The sequence below is a fragment of the Oncorhynchus clarkii genome, chromosome 9 (assembly GCF_045791955.1).
Source record: "Oncorhynchus clarkii lewisi isolate Uvic-CL-2024 chromosome 9, UVic_Ocla_1.0, whole genome shotgun sequence".
In the NCBI taxonomy this organism is placed as follows: Eukaryota; Metazoa; Chordata; class Actinopteri; order Salmoniformes; family Salmonidae; genus Oncorhynchus; species Oncorhynchus clarkii.
Window position 1 is genome coordinate 1,617,269 of NC_092155.1, and position 18,943 is coordinate 1,636,211.

At 41.6% G+C, this 18,943-nt stretch overlaps 1 protein-coding gene across 1 annotated transcript in view; it reads left to right on the forward strand.

Moving 5' to 3' along the window:
- Window positions 1–8,191: 8,191 nt before the first annotated feature.
- LOC139417001 (low affinity immunoglobulin gamma Fc region receptor III-like) overlaps window positions 8,192–18,943 on the forward strand; it is a gene marked incomplete at its 3' end in the record, with an annotated part of 76,870 nt that continues 66,118 nt past the window's right edge. Inside the window, exon 1 of the mRNA XM_071166233.1 lies at window positions 8,192–8,459. Within this exon, the coding sequence (XP_071022334.1) occupies window positions 8,192–8,459 (268 nt within the window). The remainder of the gene's footprint in view (window positions 8,460–18,943) is intronic.

Sequence of the window (18,943 nt, forward strand, 5' to 3'; positions counted from 1 at the left end):
GGTACCTGGTCATCAAGACAAACCCACGTGTTATGATAGCTTATAGACAGTAGTAGGCAAATGAAGGGACAAAGTTCCAATATTAAGATGATGGAATAACGTTTCTACGGTCTACTTGCTGGTAATTGGAAACACGTAATTGGAAATTTCTTCCCCCATTCCTAAAACACATCCATCCTATAGTGTAGGTTTTGAAGATTAATAATCTATGCTTGTAGTCATCAGAAGAAGATTGAGGAACGGTTGGTGGATCCAAGAAGTACAAGCCCCCACCCCAATCTCCAACCTCTGAAATGTTATCTTTGATGCGGGCATTTTCAAGTACCACTTAACATCTCTGTCTCTGCCTGTCTGGTAGAGTGGTTATGGTGGTTGCTCCCCAAACCAGAGAGGTCAAATCCCAGAGAAAAAGTACCACTTAACATCTCTGTCACTGTCTGTCTGGTGGAGTAGTGGTTATGGTGGTTGCTCCCCAAACCAGAGAGGTCAAATCCCAGAGAAACAGAGAAACAGTTAATGGAGCAACTTCTTTCTTGTTGCCTTTGTGGGCCTGAAATAGCCATGGGAACACAGACATAATTTACAAATTAAGCATGTGTTTAGTGAGTCCGCTAGATCAGAGTTAGTAGGGATGTTCTCTGTTTAGTAAGTCTGTCAGATCAGAGGCAGTAGGGAGGACCAGGGATGTTCTCTGTTTAGTGAGTCCTCCAGATCAGAGGCAGGGATGACCAGGGATGTTCTCTGTTTAGTGAGTCCTCCAGATCAGAGGCAGTAGGGATGTTCTCTGTTTAGTAAGTCTGTCAGATCAGAGGCAGTAGAGAGGACCAGGGATGTTCTCTGTTTAGTGAGTCCTCCAGATCAGAGGCAGTAGGGATGACCAGGGATGTTCTCTGTTTAGTGAGTCCTCCAAATCAGAGGCAGTAGGGATGACCAGGGATGTTCTCTGTTTAGTGAGTCCTCCAGATCAGAGGCAGTAGGGATGACCAGGGATGTTCTCTGTTTAGTGAGTCAACCAGATCAGAGGCAGTAGGGTTGACCAGGGATGTTCTCTGTTTAGTGAGTCCTCCAGATCAGAGGCAGTAGGGATGACCAGGGATGTTCTCTGTTTAGTGAGTCCTCCAGATTAGAAGCAGTAGGGAGGACCAGGGATGTTCTCTTGATAAGTGTGTGATTCGGACCATTTTCCTGTCCAGCTTAGCATTCGAAATGAAACAAGTACTTTTGGGTGCCAGGGAAACTGTATGGAGTAAAAAATATATTATTTTCTTTCGAAACGTAGTGAAGTAAAATTAAAAGATGTAAAGAAACAGAAAGAGTAACAGTACAGATACAAACAGATATAAACAGAATGTAGTGGAGTTTTAAATACATTTCTGTTAAGTAATTTACACCACTGGACTTGAAAGGAACACCTCAATTACCTCGACTAACCGGTGCCCCCACACATTGACTCTGTACCGTAATACCCTGTATATAGTCTCCACATTGACTCTGTACCGTAACACCCTGTATATAGCCTCCACATTGACTCTGTACCCCCTGTATATAGCCTCCACATTGACTCTGTACCGGTACCCCCTGTATATAGCCTCCACATTGACTCTGTACCTGTACCCCCTGTATATAGCCTCCACAATGACTCTGTACCGGTACCCCATGTATATAGCCTCCACATTGACTCTGTACCGGTACCCCATGTATATAGCCTCCACATTGACTCTGTACCGTAATACCCTGTATATAGCCTCCACATTGACTCTGTACCGTAATACCCTGTATATAGCCTCCACATTGACTCTGTACCGGTACCCCCTGTATATAGCCTCCACATTGACTCTGTACCGTAATACCCTGTATATAGCCTCCACACATTGACTCTGTACCGGTACCCCCTGTATATAGCCTCCACATTGACTCTGTACCGTAATACCCTGTATATAGCCTCCACATTGACTTTGTACCGGTACCCCCTGTATATAGCCTCCACATTTACTCTGTACCGTAATACCCTGTATATAGCCTCCACATTGACTCTGTACCGGTACCCCCTGTATATAGCCTCCACATTGACTCTGTACCGTAATAACATGTATATAGCCTCCACATTGACTCTGTACCGTAATAACATGTTTATAGCCTCCACATTGACTCTGTACTGGTACCCCCTGTATATAGTCTCCACATTAACTCTGTACCGGTACCCCCTGTATATAGCCTCCACATTGACTCTGTACCGGTACCCCCTGTATATAGCCTCCACATTGACTCTGTACCCCCTGTATATAGCCTCCACATTGACTCTGTACTGGTACCCCCTGTATATAGCCTCCACATTTACTCTGTACCCCCTGTATATAGTCTCCACATTGACTCTGTACCGTAACACCCTGTATACAGCCTCCACATTGACTCTGTACCGGTACCCCCTGTATATAGCCTCCACATTGACTCTGTACCTGTACCCCCTGTATATAGCCTCCACAATGACTCTGTACCGGTACCCCATGTATATAGCCTCCACATTGACTCTGTACCGGTACCCCATGTATATAGCCTCCACATTGACTCTGTACCGTAATACCCTGTATATAGCCTCCACATTGACTCTGTACCGTAATACCCTGTATATAGCCTCCACATTGACTCTGTACCGGTACCCCCTGTATATAGCCTCCACAATGACTCTGTACCGTAATACCCTGTATATAGCCTCCACACATTGACTCTGTACCGGTACCCCCTGTATATAGCCTCCACATTGACTCTGTACCGTAATACCCTGTATATAGCCTCCACATTGACTTTGTACCGGTACCCCCTGTATATAGCCTCCACATTTACTCTGTACCGTAATATCCTGTATATAGCCTCCACATTGACTCTGTACCGGTACCCCCTGTATATAGCCTCCACATTGACTCTGTACCGTAATACCCTGTATATAGCCTCCACATTGACTCTGTACCGGTACCCCCTGTATATAGCCTCCACATTGACTCTGTATCGTAATAACCTGTATATAGCCTCCACATTGCTTTATAAATTGTTGGTTAAGGGCGTGTAAGTCAGAATTCCACTGTAAGGTCTACATGTGTAGTATTCTGCGCATGTGACAAATACTATTTGATTTGTTACACATGAAAACATGTTGTGAACCTGGTGTGACATTATTGAAGCTTTGCTGACACCTAGTGGACATCAAGAGAAACAACACCACACACACACACTATAACCTTAACACAGATGGGATGCTTTACATACATTGCTCTTTTTATTAGACACTGATAAATATGTCCAATAAACAGACGTTCAAAAGTCGGAATGTAAAACAAAAACGACTGGAAAGTTATTCAAGAGCAGTTGTAGTGAATCAAGCATCTTGGGGTTACCGGTAATAGGTCAAAGTATATATTTTAAATGTTCTAATTTATTTAATCTTTTTTTAACTAGATGAACTCAACAACAACGACATAGACACAAGTTACCTGCTATATTTGGGGAAAAGGATTAACACAGAGAGAACTTGGCAAAATTCAATGCATGCTTCTGTAGTACGAGTAGTACAGTATCATCGGTAACAATTGTGTACAAGCCACCTAGCTAATAAAATACTGGGGCTTGCGGTCATTAGTTTTTCCACAGCGATTCCCCAATGGAGGCGCAACAGAGTTCACCGGCAGGAACACCGGAAATAATAACTAAATCAACAAACGAGACATGGTGGAGGCTACCAGAATGAAGAGAGACATTTGTCCGAATAAACGTTGTGAGTGAAAAACATAATTACATAGCTCACTCCCTACCCGGTATCTCATTCTACTGTTATACAACTCTGTATGTGTTGTTTGTTGGCAACCTTGTTATTTACGAAGTTTTTGGTTCCTCAAATTATACCCACCCAGTGTGGACTGTATCCGTACGAAACCCGCTTCAAGCTTGGGCTAAAGAAGAAAGGAAGCCACTACAATCAAGTCATCCCAGCTAAAGAGTCGTCTAGGAAACCAAACGACTTGATGAAGACTCTAAGTTGCCGTCTGAATACTTCTAAGGAGCCTCAACTTGGGCAGTGGCTAAAGAGGAAAGGAAGCCCCTCAACATGATGCCTGGGGAGATATTTGCACATACTGTTCTTGCAGAAGGAATTGTCTGGCAGCAGGAACACACAATTCATGTGTACGGATGTGATCTGCACATTCTGGCCACACCTGACCAAAGTTGCCCTTCATTGTCCAGAGCTCACCACTCTTCTAGACATGAAGCCACTGCTTTCCGTCATGCATGCGAAGGCACATCGTTTGAAATGTGAGGTCAGTGTTTCTTTATTAAGGAATACGTCATTGTATTTATCCGACACATTACGATTGTTGGTGTCAGGCTGGCAATTGAATCAGTCGGAGGTCTCTTCTCCATGCTTCAGAGGAGAGTCAGCAGCCTCAGAAGACACCAGGACTCTGTCAAACTGATATACAGCAAAGCTATGAGCCAAGACACCTCCCTCCTAGAAGATAACTTCATAGATGACCTCCTGGAAGAGGACCTAGATGACAGCATCCACTACAGCTCTGATGACGAGGAATCTGTCCCAGACTGACGGTGTTCGTTTGGGTGGGTGCAGTTTGCATTGGGTGGAAAGTGATTCCATTTGTTTTGTAGATGTGCTTTATCTGCCTTCCTAAGGAAAAATAGTTTGAACATTTTATGGAAAATAAAGGTTTATGTTTCTTCCTTGTTGACAATGTGATCATGTGGTACTGATTTGAGAAGGGCGCTCGTCTGTTACTGCTTTTGCCCGATCACATGACCAGGTCACATGACCAGGTCCGACCCCTTTAAATGGCCAATCTGCAGTTGATACATCCACTTATGGATGCTTGAAGAATATCATTTATAAATGCCTCATGAGTATAGTTCAACTGCCGTACCCCGTCAGATCCCAAAATATATGTTTTTGTTCTACTCCAATGTTTGTAAACAAAGTAAATGTAAACATTCACTAGCATGTGTCCAACTCATTCCACGGTGAGCCGAGTGTCTGCGGGTTTCACTCCTCCCATGGAGCTACATCAGTACATTAGTCATGGGATTTAAAGTTAAGGTGACCAGATTTCTGAAATTAAAACCGGGGACATTTCCAGTTCGGAGTTCAATATATCATTACAATATCCAATGTTATTATCTATTATATATAATATCAGTATATCATTAAAATATCCAATGTTATTATCTATTATATATAATATCAGTATATCATTAAAATATCCAATGCTATTATATATTATATATAATATCAGTATATCATTAAAATATCAATGTTATTATCTATTATATATAATGTCAATATATCATTAAAATATCCACTGTTATTATCAATTATATATAATATCAATATATCATTAAAATATCCAATGTTATTATATATTATATATAATATCAACATATCATTAAAATATCCACTGTTATTATCTATTATATATAATATCAACATATCATTAAAATATCCAATGTTATTATCTATTATATATTATATCATTAAAATATCCAATGTTATTATCTATTATATATTATATCATTAAAATATCCAATGTTATTATCTATTATATATTATATCATTAAAATATCCAATGTTATTATCTATTATATATATTATCAATATATCATTAAAATATCCAATGTTATTATCTATGAAATAAAGGGGGATAATTCCGGTTTCATGTATTTAGTCTAACAGACACACTGTGACAGAGAGAACAACTATACTACAGAAACACTATAGACAAGACAGAACTGATCTGAACAGCCATTCAGTGGTCCTGCTAGACTGGGTAGAACTGATCTGAACAGACATTCAGTGGTCCTGCTAGACTGGGTAGAACTGATCTGAACAGCCATTCAGTGGTCCTGCTAGACTGGGTAGAACTGATCTGAACAGCCATTCAGTGGTCCTGCTAGACTGGGTAGAACTGATCTGAACAGACATCCAGTGGTCCTGCTAGTCTGGGTAGAACTGATCTGAACAGACATTCAGTGGTCCTGCTAGACTGGGTAGAACTGATCTGAACAGACATTCAGTGGTCCTGCTAGTCTGGGTAGAACTGATCTGAACAGACATTCAGTGGTCCTGCTAGTCTGGGTAGAACTGATCTGAACAGACATTCAGTGGTCCTGCTAGACTGGGTAGAACTGATCTGAACAGACATTCAGTGGTCCTGCTAGACTGGGTAGAACTGATCTGAACAGACATTCAGTGGTCCTGCTAGACTGGGTAGAACTGATCTGAACAGACATTCAGTGGTCCTGCTAGTCTGGGTAGAACTGATCTGAACAGACATTCAGTGGTCCTGCTAGTCTGGGTAGAACTGATCTGAACAGACATTCAGTGGTCCTGCTAGACTGGGTAGAACTGATCTGAACAGCCATTCAGTGGTCCTGCTAGACTGGGTAGAACTGATCTGAACAGACATTCAGTGGTCCTGCTAGTCTGGGTAGAACTGATCTGAACAGACATTCAGTGGTCCTGCTAGACTGGGTAGAACTGATCTGAACAGCCATTCAGTGGTCCTGCTAGTCTGGGTAGAACTGATCTGAACAGCCATTCAGTGGTCCTGCTAGTCTGGGTAGAACTGATCTGAACAGACATTCAGTGGTCCTGCTAGACTGGGTAGAACTGATCTGAACAGACATTCAGTGGTCCTGCTAGACTGGGTAGAACTGATCTGAACAGACATTCAGTGGTCCTGCTAGACTGGGTAGAACTGATCTGAACAGACATTCAGTGGTCCTGCTAGACTGGGTAGAACTGATCTGAACAGACATTCAGTGGTCCTGCTAGTCTGGGTAGAACTGATCTGAACAGACATTCAGTGGTCCTGCTAGACTGGGTAGAACTGATCTGAACAGACATTCAGTGGTCCTGCTAGACTGGGTAGAACTGATCTGAACAGCCAATCAGTGGTCCTGCTAGACTCGGTAGAACTGATCTGAACAGACATTCAGTGGTCCTGCTAGTCTGGGTAGACCTGATCTGAACAGCCAATCAGTGGTCCTGCTAGTCTGGGTAGAATAAGAGCAGAAGAGAACATGTGACCTTTAAAAAACAGACAATAGTCTATGTGAAATACTTAACAACATAATGAAGAAATAAAACTGATGAGATTATGTAGTTACCACTTATTCCAACCTAATCTGTATATTTCTCAGAACAATGTATCTTCTTCAGGATTGCTCTGTCTTTGGCCAGCTTCTCCATGAACTCCTGGCAGGGGAGGTTGAAGTTTGTCTTTACAATAAGCATGGCCTTGATGGCAAGAACAGTGAACCTATTTCTTGCTGCTTTTCTTGCTATTTCTTGTCCATATATCATTCATTTGGGAGAACACTCTCTCGACGGGTCTATTACTTCCAGGTAAACACAAGACAACAGACGCTAATCTAGCCAGGTTAGTGTGTGGGATGTGGTTCTCTTTGAAGTGGGTAACTCCATCTCTGACTAAGCGGTGTCTCCAATGTTTTCCATTCTTCAAGCGATCCCTCCCCCTTTAGGAACTCTTGCAGGCCAGTAACCTCGTCAAACAATGCATCCTCATTGATGGTCACATGGTGGCATTTTTCCTGCAGTGTGGCTGCTGCCTTCTGGATCTCTTCACGCTGAGGTTGCCTTTTTAAAAGGATACAAAGTACATCTTTTAGATTATCTGTGTGCTTTCCCAATGCCTGCAAGTAGTTCACAGCCGCAGTGAAGAACGATTGGGAGGTTTTGAGAAAGCTCTCTAGACATTGCACCATTTCCCTCTAGCTCTCTCAGAAGTCCAACATACTAGCTCTCTCAGAAGTCCCACAAACTAGCTCTCTCAGAAGTACCACAAACTAGCTCTCTCAGAAGTCCAACATACTAGCTCTCTCAGAAATCCTACAAACTAGCTCTCTCAGAAGTCCAACAAACTAGCTCTCTCAGAAGTCCAACAAACTAGCTCTCTCAGAAGTCCAACAAACTAGCTCTCTCAGAAGTCCAACAAACTCACAAAAGCTCTTCAGTCTTTCTACTCTGAAGGTGAACATATGAAAATATCTTTGTGAGCAGGTACTCAACATCAAAGGGAATCATATCCAAAGCTGTTCTGGCCATGTTATGAAACATGTGGGCAGGACAACCTAAGCCAATCACCTCCCGCTGCAGAGCATTTTTAACTTTGGTATGGACATTGACCCTCCCCAGCTTATTCAGTCCTCCAAGGTTGGTATGGATATTGACCCTCCCCAGCCTATTCAGTCCTCCAAGGTTGGTATGGACATTGACCCTCCCCAGCCTATTCAGTCCTCCAAGGTTGGTATGGACATTGACCCTCCCCAGCCTATTCAGTCCTCCAAGGTTGGTATGGACATTGACCCTCCCCAGCCTATTCAGTCCTCCAAGGTTGGTATGGACATTGACCCTCCCCAGCCTATTCAGTCCTCCAAAGTTGGTATTTGTGTTATCAATTGTAACATACAAATACATATTCTCATAATTAATTGTGCATTAATTTCATATAATCATATTTTCAAAATAGTCCGTCCACTGAATGTTTACATGTGAACGTTTTTTAACCTCGTTACCATGACAGCAGCTGGCTAACTGAGCTAGATAACTTAGTCGACATAGCTAATGTTAGCTAGCATAACCTATTTAAAACCATATAACGCAGAGCATCTATCTATAAAATAAGTTGTGAAAGAACATCATTAGCTAGTATCTCAAACGAGTGTAACTTACCTGGCTTGAAAAGATGTTTGTGGTGATGTTATGGATTCACTTGACACTTCCGGTTGAGTTTTCCACAGCAGTTTCATCTAAAACTGGCGCGAGCAAGTAGTTAGTAGAAGAAGAAGAGTGAATGAAGCTGCTGTCGCGAGCGGCCCCCTCTGCTGGACAAAACAAGCACAACAAGATTGAGACGTCAACCGGTTGACTCTGATGCCCGGTCTTTCTTGCCACGTAAAATATTATTTCACTTTGCAGTTTTTAACGCACAATTAAAAACGGGGACATCTCCAGCCGGGGACAGGCCACGGAAAACTGGGACGTCTGGTCACCCTATTTTAAGTCAACGATTCCTTATGTATGAATGAGATGTACACATGCTGAACTAGTACTTTGAGTACTTTGACCCGTTACTTCTAGACTCTCAAGTAGTTTTCCAGAGGACTACTTTACTTGTACAAGAACTGACTCCCATCAGCTGCAGATGAAACCGGTTAGTTGAAAAATGTTGCCTAGAATCTACAGGCACTCGCATGAATCATCAAAAGTATGGACACAGAATGATTGAAGTGATTATTGTATTTTATTATTCTGACCCAATTATGACCCATGACATCTTCTGGGAAGAATAATGCATAGCCCTTGTGTGTTAAGCTACAAACGTGAAAATGTTCCAATTGAAATTGGGTTTGTCCCATCCTGAACAGGCCGGTTGCAAGTGACATACTCTTATCGATACTATTAGCAACACCGTATTATTACTAAAATTATATGAAATAAATGAAAGTTATGCAGGCAGGTCTGACATCGTCGGTTTGGTCGTTCAGTCGGCTTGTTTTGGTTTTGTGCGTCGCAATGCCCGTAACGTAATAGACTTCGTTTCTGATTACATTTTTAAACATTTTTAAACTATTCATAAATGATTCTTGCGCAATATTACTTTCATTTGAATGTCGTAAACATTGTCGGATTCTATTAAATAATTGATGTAACAGATAAAATCTTGTTACAGAAACCGGAAAAGTTGTGAACTACAAATGTGACGCCATTTTGTAGTTTTTTTTACTAACCCTAACCGTTTTTTAAAAATCAATATTTTCGCTAGTATCATTCTAATTGATGTGTAGAATGATGTGTACATTCATTAGGACATACATCACGCTGCACTGCATCAGCACATGCCAATTCAATGTCTGAAGTAGTGCACTTTTTGAAAGGTGTTTTTCGTCGTAACTATTTCAATTTGACATGTGTTCTTTTGATTTAATAAGGACCCCTTACTAAACCTTCATGTCAAATATTCTTGATTTTATAAAAATCATCAACGTTTGGGGGAAAAGCCAACTGTTGGTGGTGCTACTGAGCACCCCATGGCCACCAGGGGGATTGCAGAATTATGTTTAATTCATGCATAGGATTATTTGTGCCAAGCCATAAAACTAAGCTACAAAAACAACAAAAATATATTTTGGGGGGACTCTATGACCCGAGTTGACCTCTTACAAAGGTTTCCTAGGGGTGTATAAAGGTTCATGGCAGAAAAACAAGTGTATGTATAGAAATGCTTATTTTAACATTGTTACATCGATATTGATGCTTCTAGAAGTTCAGAAATAGCCATTCAACAGTATATATGTGGCCTTTCAACCCCGATACCCATTACCCACAAGGCCTTATAACCACACCTCTATTGCCATGGTCCTCGGCACATCATATTCCTGATAAGCAACAATGATGAACATTAATTCACACTGCCTATTCAAAAAAAGAAGTTGTGAAATTATTTGGCTTTCACCTTCATTAAATATTATCCGTGGAAAACTAGCCTAGAAACCAAGCAGATAGACGGTCTGCCTCTATGCACTAAACATGCTGCAGGTCAGTGTGACTCAGGGATAGGCCTATATCAGGGGTAGGCCTATCTCAGGGGTAGGCCTATATCAGGGGTAGGCCTATATCAGGGGTAGGCCTATATCAGGGGTAGGCCTATCTCAGGGGTAGGCCTATATCAGGGGTAGGCCTATATCAGGGGTAGGCCTATATCAGGGGTAGGCCTATATCAGGGGTAGGCCTATTTCAGGTGTAGGTCTTTATCAGGGGTAGGCCTATATCAGGGGTAGGCCTTTATCAGGGGTAGGCCTATATCAGGGGTAGGCCTATATCAGGGGTAGGCCTATATATACAGTGCCTTGCGAAAGTATTCGGCCCCCTTGAACTTTGCGACCTTTTGCCACATTTCAGGCTTCAAACATAAAGATATAAAACTGTATTTTTTTGTGAAGAATCAACAACAAGTGGGACACAATCATGAAGTGGAACGACATTTATTGGATATTTCAAACTTTTTTAACAAATCAAAAACTGAAAAATTGGGCGTGTAAAATGATTCAGCCCCCTTAAGTTAATACTTTGTAGCGCCACCTTTTGCTGCGATTACAGCTGTAAGTCGCTTGGGGTATGTCTCTATCAGTTTTGCACATCGAGAGACTGAAATTTTTTCCCATTCCTCCTTGCAAAACAGCTCGAGCTCGGTGAGGTTGGATGGAGAGCATTTGTGAACAGCAGTTTTCAGTTCTTTCCACAGATTCTCGATTGGATTCAGGTCTGGACTTTGACTTGGCCATTCTAACACCTGGATAGGTTTATTTTTGAACCATTCCATTGTAGATTTTGCTTTATGTTTTGGATCATTGTCTTGTTGGAAGACAAATCTCAGTCCCAGTCTCAGGTCTTTTGCAGACTCCATCAGGTTTTCTTCCAGAATGGTCCTGTATTTGGCTCCATCCATCTTCCCATCAATTTTAACCATCTTCCCTGTCCCTGCTGAAGAAAAGCAGGCCCAAACCATGATGCTGCCACCACCATGTTTGACAGTGGGGATGGTGTGTTCAGCTGTGTTGCTTTTACGCCAAACATAACGTTTTGCATTGTTGCCAAAAAGTTCAATTTTGGTTTCATCTGACCAGAGCACCTTCTTCCACATGTTTGGTGTGTCTCCCAGGTGGCTTGTGGCAAACTTTAAACAACAGTTTTTATGGATATCTTTAAGAAATGGCTTTCTTCTTGCCACTCTTCCATAAAGGCCAGATTTGTGCAGTATACGACTGATTGTTGTCCTATGGACAGAGTCTCCCACCTCAGCTGTAGATCTCTGCAGTTCATCCAGAGTGATCATGGGCCTCTTGGCTGCATCTCTGATCAGTCTTCTCCTTGTATGAGCTGAAAGTTTAGAGGGACGGCCAGGTCTTGGTAGATTTGCAGTGGTCTGATACTCCTTCCATTTCAATATTATCGCTTGCACAGTGCTCCTTGGGATGTTTAAAGCTTGGGAAATCTTTTTGTATCCAAATCCGGCTTTAAACTTCTTCACAACAGTATCTCGGACCTGCCTGGTGTGTTCCTTGTTCTTCATGATGCTCTCTGCGCTTTTAACGGACCTCTGAGACTATCACAGTGCAGGTGCATTTATACGGAGACTTGATTACACACAGGTGGATTGTATTTATCATCATTAGTCATTTAGGTCAACATTGGATCATTCAGAGATCCTCACTGAACTTCTGGAGAGAGTTTGCTGCACTGAAAGTAAAGGGGCTGAATAATTTTGCACGCCCAATTTTTCAGTTTTTGATTTGTTCAAAAAGTTTGAAATATCCAATAAATGTCGTTCCACTTCATGATTGTGTCCCACTTATTGTTGATTCTTCACAAAAAAATACAGTTTTATATCTTTATGTTTGAAGCCTGAAATGTGGCAAAAGGTCGCAAAGTTCAAGGGGGCCGAATACTTTCGCAAGGCACTGTATATATATATATATAGGTCATTGTATAATTTAAAGCTGATAGTCTGACCTTTAACCTCATAGTCATTGTATCATTTAAAGCTGATAGTCTGACCTTTAACCTCATAGTCATTGTATTATTTCAAATACAAAGTTCTGGAGTACAGATCCAAAACAACAACAAATGTGTCACTGTTGCAATACGTTTGTAGCTCCCTTTATATGAAGAACATCTGAATGTGTAACAGGGTTGGTTATGTTTCCACTTGCCTCTAAAGAAATGTGGAGTTAATGTTCAAGCATTCTTATTGGTTAGTTCAACTCTGACTGATAAGGTGTGTTGTAGCTTCCTTTATATGAAGAACATCTGAATGCATATTCTCATGAACCTGATTGAGATCAAATGGTTGGCATGGTGACGCCCATGAATGTTTCAGTGGTAAATCAGGGTGAATTTGACCAACCATTTATGACTGACAGGGATACCTGTGAAGGGAGAGGACATTAGTGCATAAAGTAGGTTAAACTGGAGAAACGCGGTCCTCGGCCTTGATCCAGTCATCGTCCCATTTCTTGCCACTGTAAGACAAGAAAGAAAACATAAAAAGGAATGTCATGTTTTTAAGCAGGAATAGAAAATAAATAATTCAGTATGTAATCGTGAGCAAGGGTTGCACCTGTTCCTTTCAGAGGGTTTTATGATTTTGGGTTAAACCTAATCTGACGTTGGTCAAGCGCCTTCTTCTCCTCTCAAATATAATATTTCAACTACATAAAGTACCTTGCAAAAGTATTCATACCCCTTGGATTTCGCCACATTTTATTGCGTTGCAACGGTCGATTGAAATTGATTTAATTTATATTTTTTCTGTCAACAAGCAACTCAAAATGTTGTACTCTAATGTCAAAGTGGAAGAACGTTTAGATTTTTTATAAAGGCATGTCTAAATGAGTTCACAAGTTAAATGTGGCTTAACAAATCACATAATATGTTATATGGACTCAATTATTTTTGAATAACTACCCATACCTCTGTACCCCATACATAGAACATCTGGAAGGTCCCTCAGTCAGGTATTGAATTTCAAGCAACAAAGACCAGGGAGCTTTTGGAAAGCCTCATAAAGAAGGGCAGTGATTGGTAGATGGGTCACAATAACCAATCAGACATTGAAGGGCAGTGATTGGTAGATGGGTCACAATAACCAATCAGACATTGAAGGGCAGTGATTGGTAGATGGGTCACAATAACCAATCAGACATTGAAGGGCAGTGATTGGTAGATGGGTCACAATAACCAATCAGACATTGCATATCTCTTTCAGCATGGTCAAGTTAATAATTATGGTGTGGATTATGTATTAAACCACCCAGACACATCGACTCACCCAAGAAGACTCACAGCTGTAATTACTCTAAAAGACTTACCCAAGAAGACTCACAGCTGTAATGACTCTAAAAGACTTACCCAAGAAGACTCACAGCTGTAATTACTCTAAAAGACTTACCCAAGAAGACTCACAGTTGTAATTACTCTAAAAGACTCACCCAAGAAGACTCACAGCTGTAATCACTGTCAAAGGCGTTTCCAAGGGGTCTGACTACTTTTGCAAGGCACTGTAACGACCAATACCAAGGTACAGCCAAAACCATATGTATTTGGAGAGGGAAGATAAAATGTGAAATTTGAATCTATACTCTAGAATTTAGTATTTAAATAAAAGGTTTAATTTACTATAACTTTAATACACTTTAAGTAAATTTGTCCAAATACTTAAGGCTTCTTCAAATTGTGGAGACTATATATATATATATAAAGTGATTTCCTTTCTAAATTGTGGAAAGGTGAACTGTACTATCGCCTCATATGAAACATTTGATCTCAAATTCAAAATTCTGGAGTTTAGAGTCAAATTGTACATTTTAGCTTCACTGTCCAAATACATACGGTGTTGAGTGTTGAGTGTTCAGTATATCCTCAATACATATGGTGTTCAGTGTTGAGTGTTCAGTATATCCTCAATACAGATGGTGTTGAGTGTTCAGTATATCCTCAATACATATGCTGTTGAGTGTTGAGTGTTCAGTATATCCTCAATACATATGGTGTTGAGTGTTCAGTGTATCCTCAATACATATGGTGTTGAGTGTTCAGTATATCCAGTATGTGGGTAGAACAACCTTCTTGTTAGGTCTAGTTTACATTACCCGTGGGTAGAACGACCTTCTTGTTACGTCTAGTTTACATTACCCATGGTTAGAACCACCTTCTTGTTAGGTCTAGTTTACATTACCCGTAGGTAGAACCACCTTCTTGTTACGTCTAGTTTACATTACCCGTGGGTAGAACCACCTTCTTGTTAGGTCTAGTTAGATTACCCGTGGGTAGAACCACCTTCTTGGTACAGCTAGTTTACATTACCCGTGGGTAGAACCACCTTCTTGTTACGTCTAGTTTACATTACCCGTGGGTAGAACCACCGTCTTGTTACGTCTAGTTTACATTACCCGTGGGTAGAACCACCTTGTTAGGTCTAGTTTACATTACCCATGGGTAGAACCACCTTCTTGTTACGTCTAGTTTACATTACCCGTGGGTAGAACCACCTTCTTGTTACGTCTAGTTTACATTACCCGTAGGTAGAACACACTTCTTGTTAGGTCTAGTTTACATTACCCATGGGTAGAACCACCTTCTTGTTAGGTCTAGTTTACATTACCCGTGGGTAGAACCACCTTCTTGTTACGGCTAGTTTACATTACCCGTGGGTAGAATCACCTTCTTGTTAGGTCTAGTTTACATTACCCGTGGGTAGAACCACCTTCTTGTTAGGTCTAGTTTACATTACCCGTGGGTAGAACCACCTTGTTACGTCTAGTTTACATTACCCGTGGGTAGAACCACCTTCTTGTTACGTCTAGTTTACATTAACCGTGGGTAGAACCACCTTCTTGTTAGGTCTAGTTTACATTACCCGTGGGTAGAACTACCTTCTTGTTACGTCTAGTTTACATTACCCATAGGTAGAACCACCCTCTTGTTAGGTCTAGTTTACATTACCCGTGGGTAGAACCACCTTCTTGTTATGTCTAGTTTACATTATCCGTGGGTAGAACCACCTTGTTAGGTCTAGTTTACATTACCCATGGGTAGAACCACCTTCTTGTTACGTCTAGTTTACATTACCCGTGGGTAGAACCACCTTCTTGTTACGTCTAGTTTACATTACCCGTGGGTAGAACCACCTTCTTGTTAGGTCTAGTTTACATTACCCGTGGATAGAACCACCTTCTTGTTACGTCTAGTTTACATTACCCGTGGGTAGAACCACCTTCTTGTTACGTCTAGTTTACATTACCCATGGGTAGAACCACCTGATTGTTAGGTCTAGTTTACATTACCCGTGGGTAGAACCACCTTCTTGTTACGTCTAGTTTACATTACCCGTAGGTAGAACCCACTTCTTGTTAGGTCTAGTTTACATTACCTGTGGGTAGAACCACCTTCTTGTTACGTCTAGTTTACATTACCCGTAGGTAGAACCCACTTCTTGTTACGTCTAGTTTACATTACCCGTAGGTAGAACCACCTTCTTGTTACGTCTAGTTTACATTACCCGTGGGTAGAACCACCTTCTTGTTAGGTCTAGTTTACATTACCCGTGGGTAGAACCACCTTCTTGTTACGTCTCCATTGCACCAAGGCTATGTCTTGACTCAAGAATAAAAAATGTGAAATTTCATATTGGTCTGAAAAAACTAATTCCATAAATTCTTTGAGATCTTTAATGATCTACGTTGTTAGCATATTACTTCTCTGGGAAAATTTACCCCAAAGGGAGTTAAGACAGATTTCTTTTGGTTTTGTCGACCTCTATTCTGTCAAGACGTGTGCCTTCTTTGTCATGAATGTATCTGTCTTTGCTCTCTTTTTTTATGTTTATTTCACCTTTATTTCACCAGGTGGCAATACATTTGGGCCAGATAACTCACACCGGAATCATCACGTCGGTCGAGTCTGACTCTCAGCCGAGTGCCCCGACTCTCATCTGGAATCAGCCCAGATCCACTAGCTGGGTTCTGCATGTGCTTCTACTATACTGCTCTATGCCACTACGCAAATGCTATGATATGCATCCAATGCTTTACTATAAAGTTAGTTTTTTCAAGCCTCAGAGCCCCCCAGGTCACCTCCCCCCCTCCTCACGCTCACTTTTTCTTCCGGCACCTCCCGATTTACAAATGAAGCACTTCCTAACATCTATTCTTTGTGAAACACTCCTCTCTTGCTGTAGACTGGAACCTGTTAGTGTTGCAGTTCTCCATAGCTGCCACCAGGGGTCAGCATGGCACTGTGTCTTCAGCCTGGCTACAGTCATACAGCATCACAAAGGCAGGTCTTCTATCCCTCCCTGTAGTCTCTCTACTTGGTATTCCGGGCAGAACCTGGCTTATGTAGTGGGGTGTGTGTGAGAGAGTTTATGTGTGTGTGTGTGTGTGTGTGTGTGTGTGTGTGTGTGTGTGTGTGTGTGTGTGTGTGTGTGTGTGTGTGTGTGTGTGTGTGTGTGTGTGTGTGTGTGTGTGTGCGTGTGTGTGTGAGAGAGAGGGATACTGAGGCATGGTTCTGGGATGAACTACCAGCCTTAGGGGTATGATAATAGACTGAAGTAATGGGGAGGGATTAGAGAATGTGTGTGTTGGTAGGAGGTGGGTGCATTGGGTGTGTCCCACATTAAAAAATACTATAGTATACTTAACCAATAAGGCACATGTGGGTGTGGTATATGGCCAATATACCACGGTTAAGGGCTGTTCTTATGTACGACGCAACGCAGAGTGCCTGGACACAGTCTGTAGCCGTGGCATATTGGCCATATATCACAAACCCCCGAGGTGCCTTATTGCTATTATGAACTGGTTACCAACGTAGTTAGAGCACTAAAAAGACATGTTTTATCATACGGTCTGATATACCACGGTTCTCAGCCAATCAGCATTCAGGGCTCGAACCACAGAGTTTATAATATGGTATAAATATTATAGTATTCCTTGCAGACTTTACTGTAGTTTTCACTGTACTGTTTTTGCCGACATGACTGTAGTATACTGTAGCATTTACAGTTAAATACTGTAGTAAAAAAACTGTAGTATGTACTCTAGTAATTACTGTAGTGATTTTGCCGATTGTAGCATTTACTATAGTGTTTTGATGTAAGTAAGACCTGTAGGTAGGTAGGTAGGTAGGTAGGTAGGTAGGTAGGTAGGTAAGTAGGTAGGTAGGTACGTAAGGAGGTAGGTAAGTAGGTAGGTAGGTAGGTCGGTACAGTAGGTATGTAGGTAGGTCGGTATAGTAGGTAAGTAGGTAGGTAAGTAGGTAGGTACAGTAGGTAGGTAGGTAGGTAGGTCGGTATAGTAGGTAAGTAGGTAGGTAAGTAGGTAGGTACAGTAGGTATGTAGGTAGGTAGGTAGGTAGGTAGGTAGGTAGGTAGGTAGGTAGGTAGGTAGGTAGGTAGGTCGGTATAGTAGGTAAGTAGGTATTTAAGTAGGTAGGTACAGTAGGTATGTAGGTAGGTAGGTATGTAGGTAGGTACAATAGGTAAGTAGGTAGTTACAGTAGGTAGGTAGGTAGGTAGGTACAGTAGGTAAGTAGGTAGGTAGGTAGGTAGGTACAGTAGGTAGGTAAGTAGGTAGGTAGGTACAGTAGGTGTGTAGGTAGGTAGGTAGGTAGGTAGGTAGGTAGGTAGGTAGGTAGGTAGGTACGGTAGGTAGGGAGGGAGGGAGGTAGCTAGGTAGGTAGGTAGGTACAGTAGGTAGGTAGGTAGGTACTTAGGCAGGCAGGCAGGTACAGTAGATTAGTAGGTAGGTAGGTAGGTAGGTAGGTAGGTAGGTAGGTAGGTAGGTACGGTAGGTAGGTAGGTACAGTAGGTAGTAGGTATGTAGGTATGTAGGTAGGTAGGTAGGTAGGTACAATAGGTAAGTTGGTAGGTAGGTGCAGTAGGTAGGTACGGTAGGTAGGTAGGTACAGTAGGTAGTAGGTATGTAGGTATGTAGGTAGGTAGGGAGGTAGGTATAATAGGTAAGTAGGTAGGTACAGTACCATGCGAAAGTATTCGGCCCCCTTGAACTTTGCGACCTTTTGCCACATTTCAGGCTTCAAACATAAAGATATAAAACTGTATTTTTTTGTGAAGAATCAACAACAAGTGGGACACAATCATGAAGTGGAACGACATTTATTGGATATTTCAAACTTTTTTAACAAATCAAAAACTGAAAAATTGGGCGTGTAAAATGATTCAGCCCCCTTAAGTTAATACTTTGTAGCGCCACCTTTTGCTGCGATTACAGCTGTAAGTCGCTTGGGGTATGTCTCTATCAGTTTTGCACATCGAGAGACTGAAATTTTTTCCCATTCCTCCTTGCA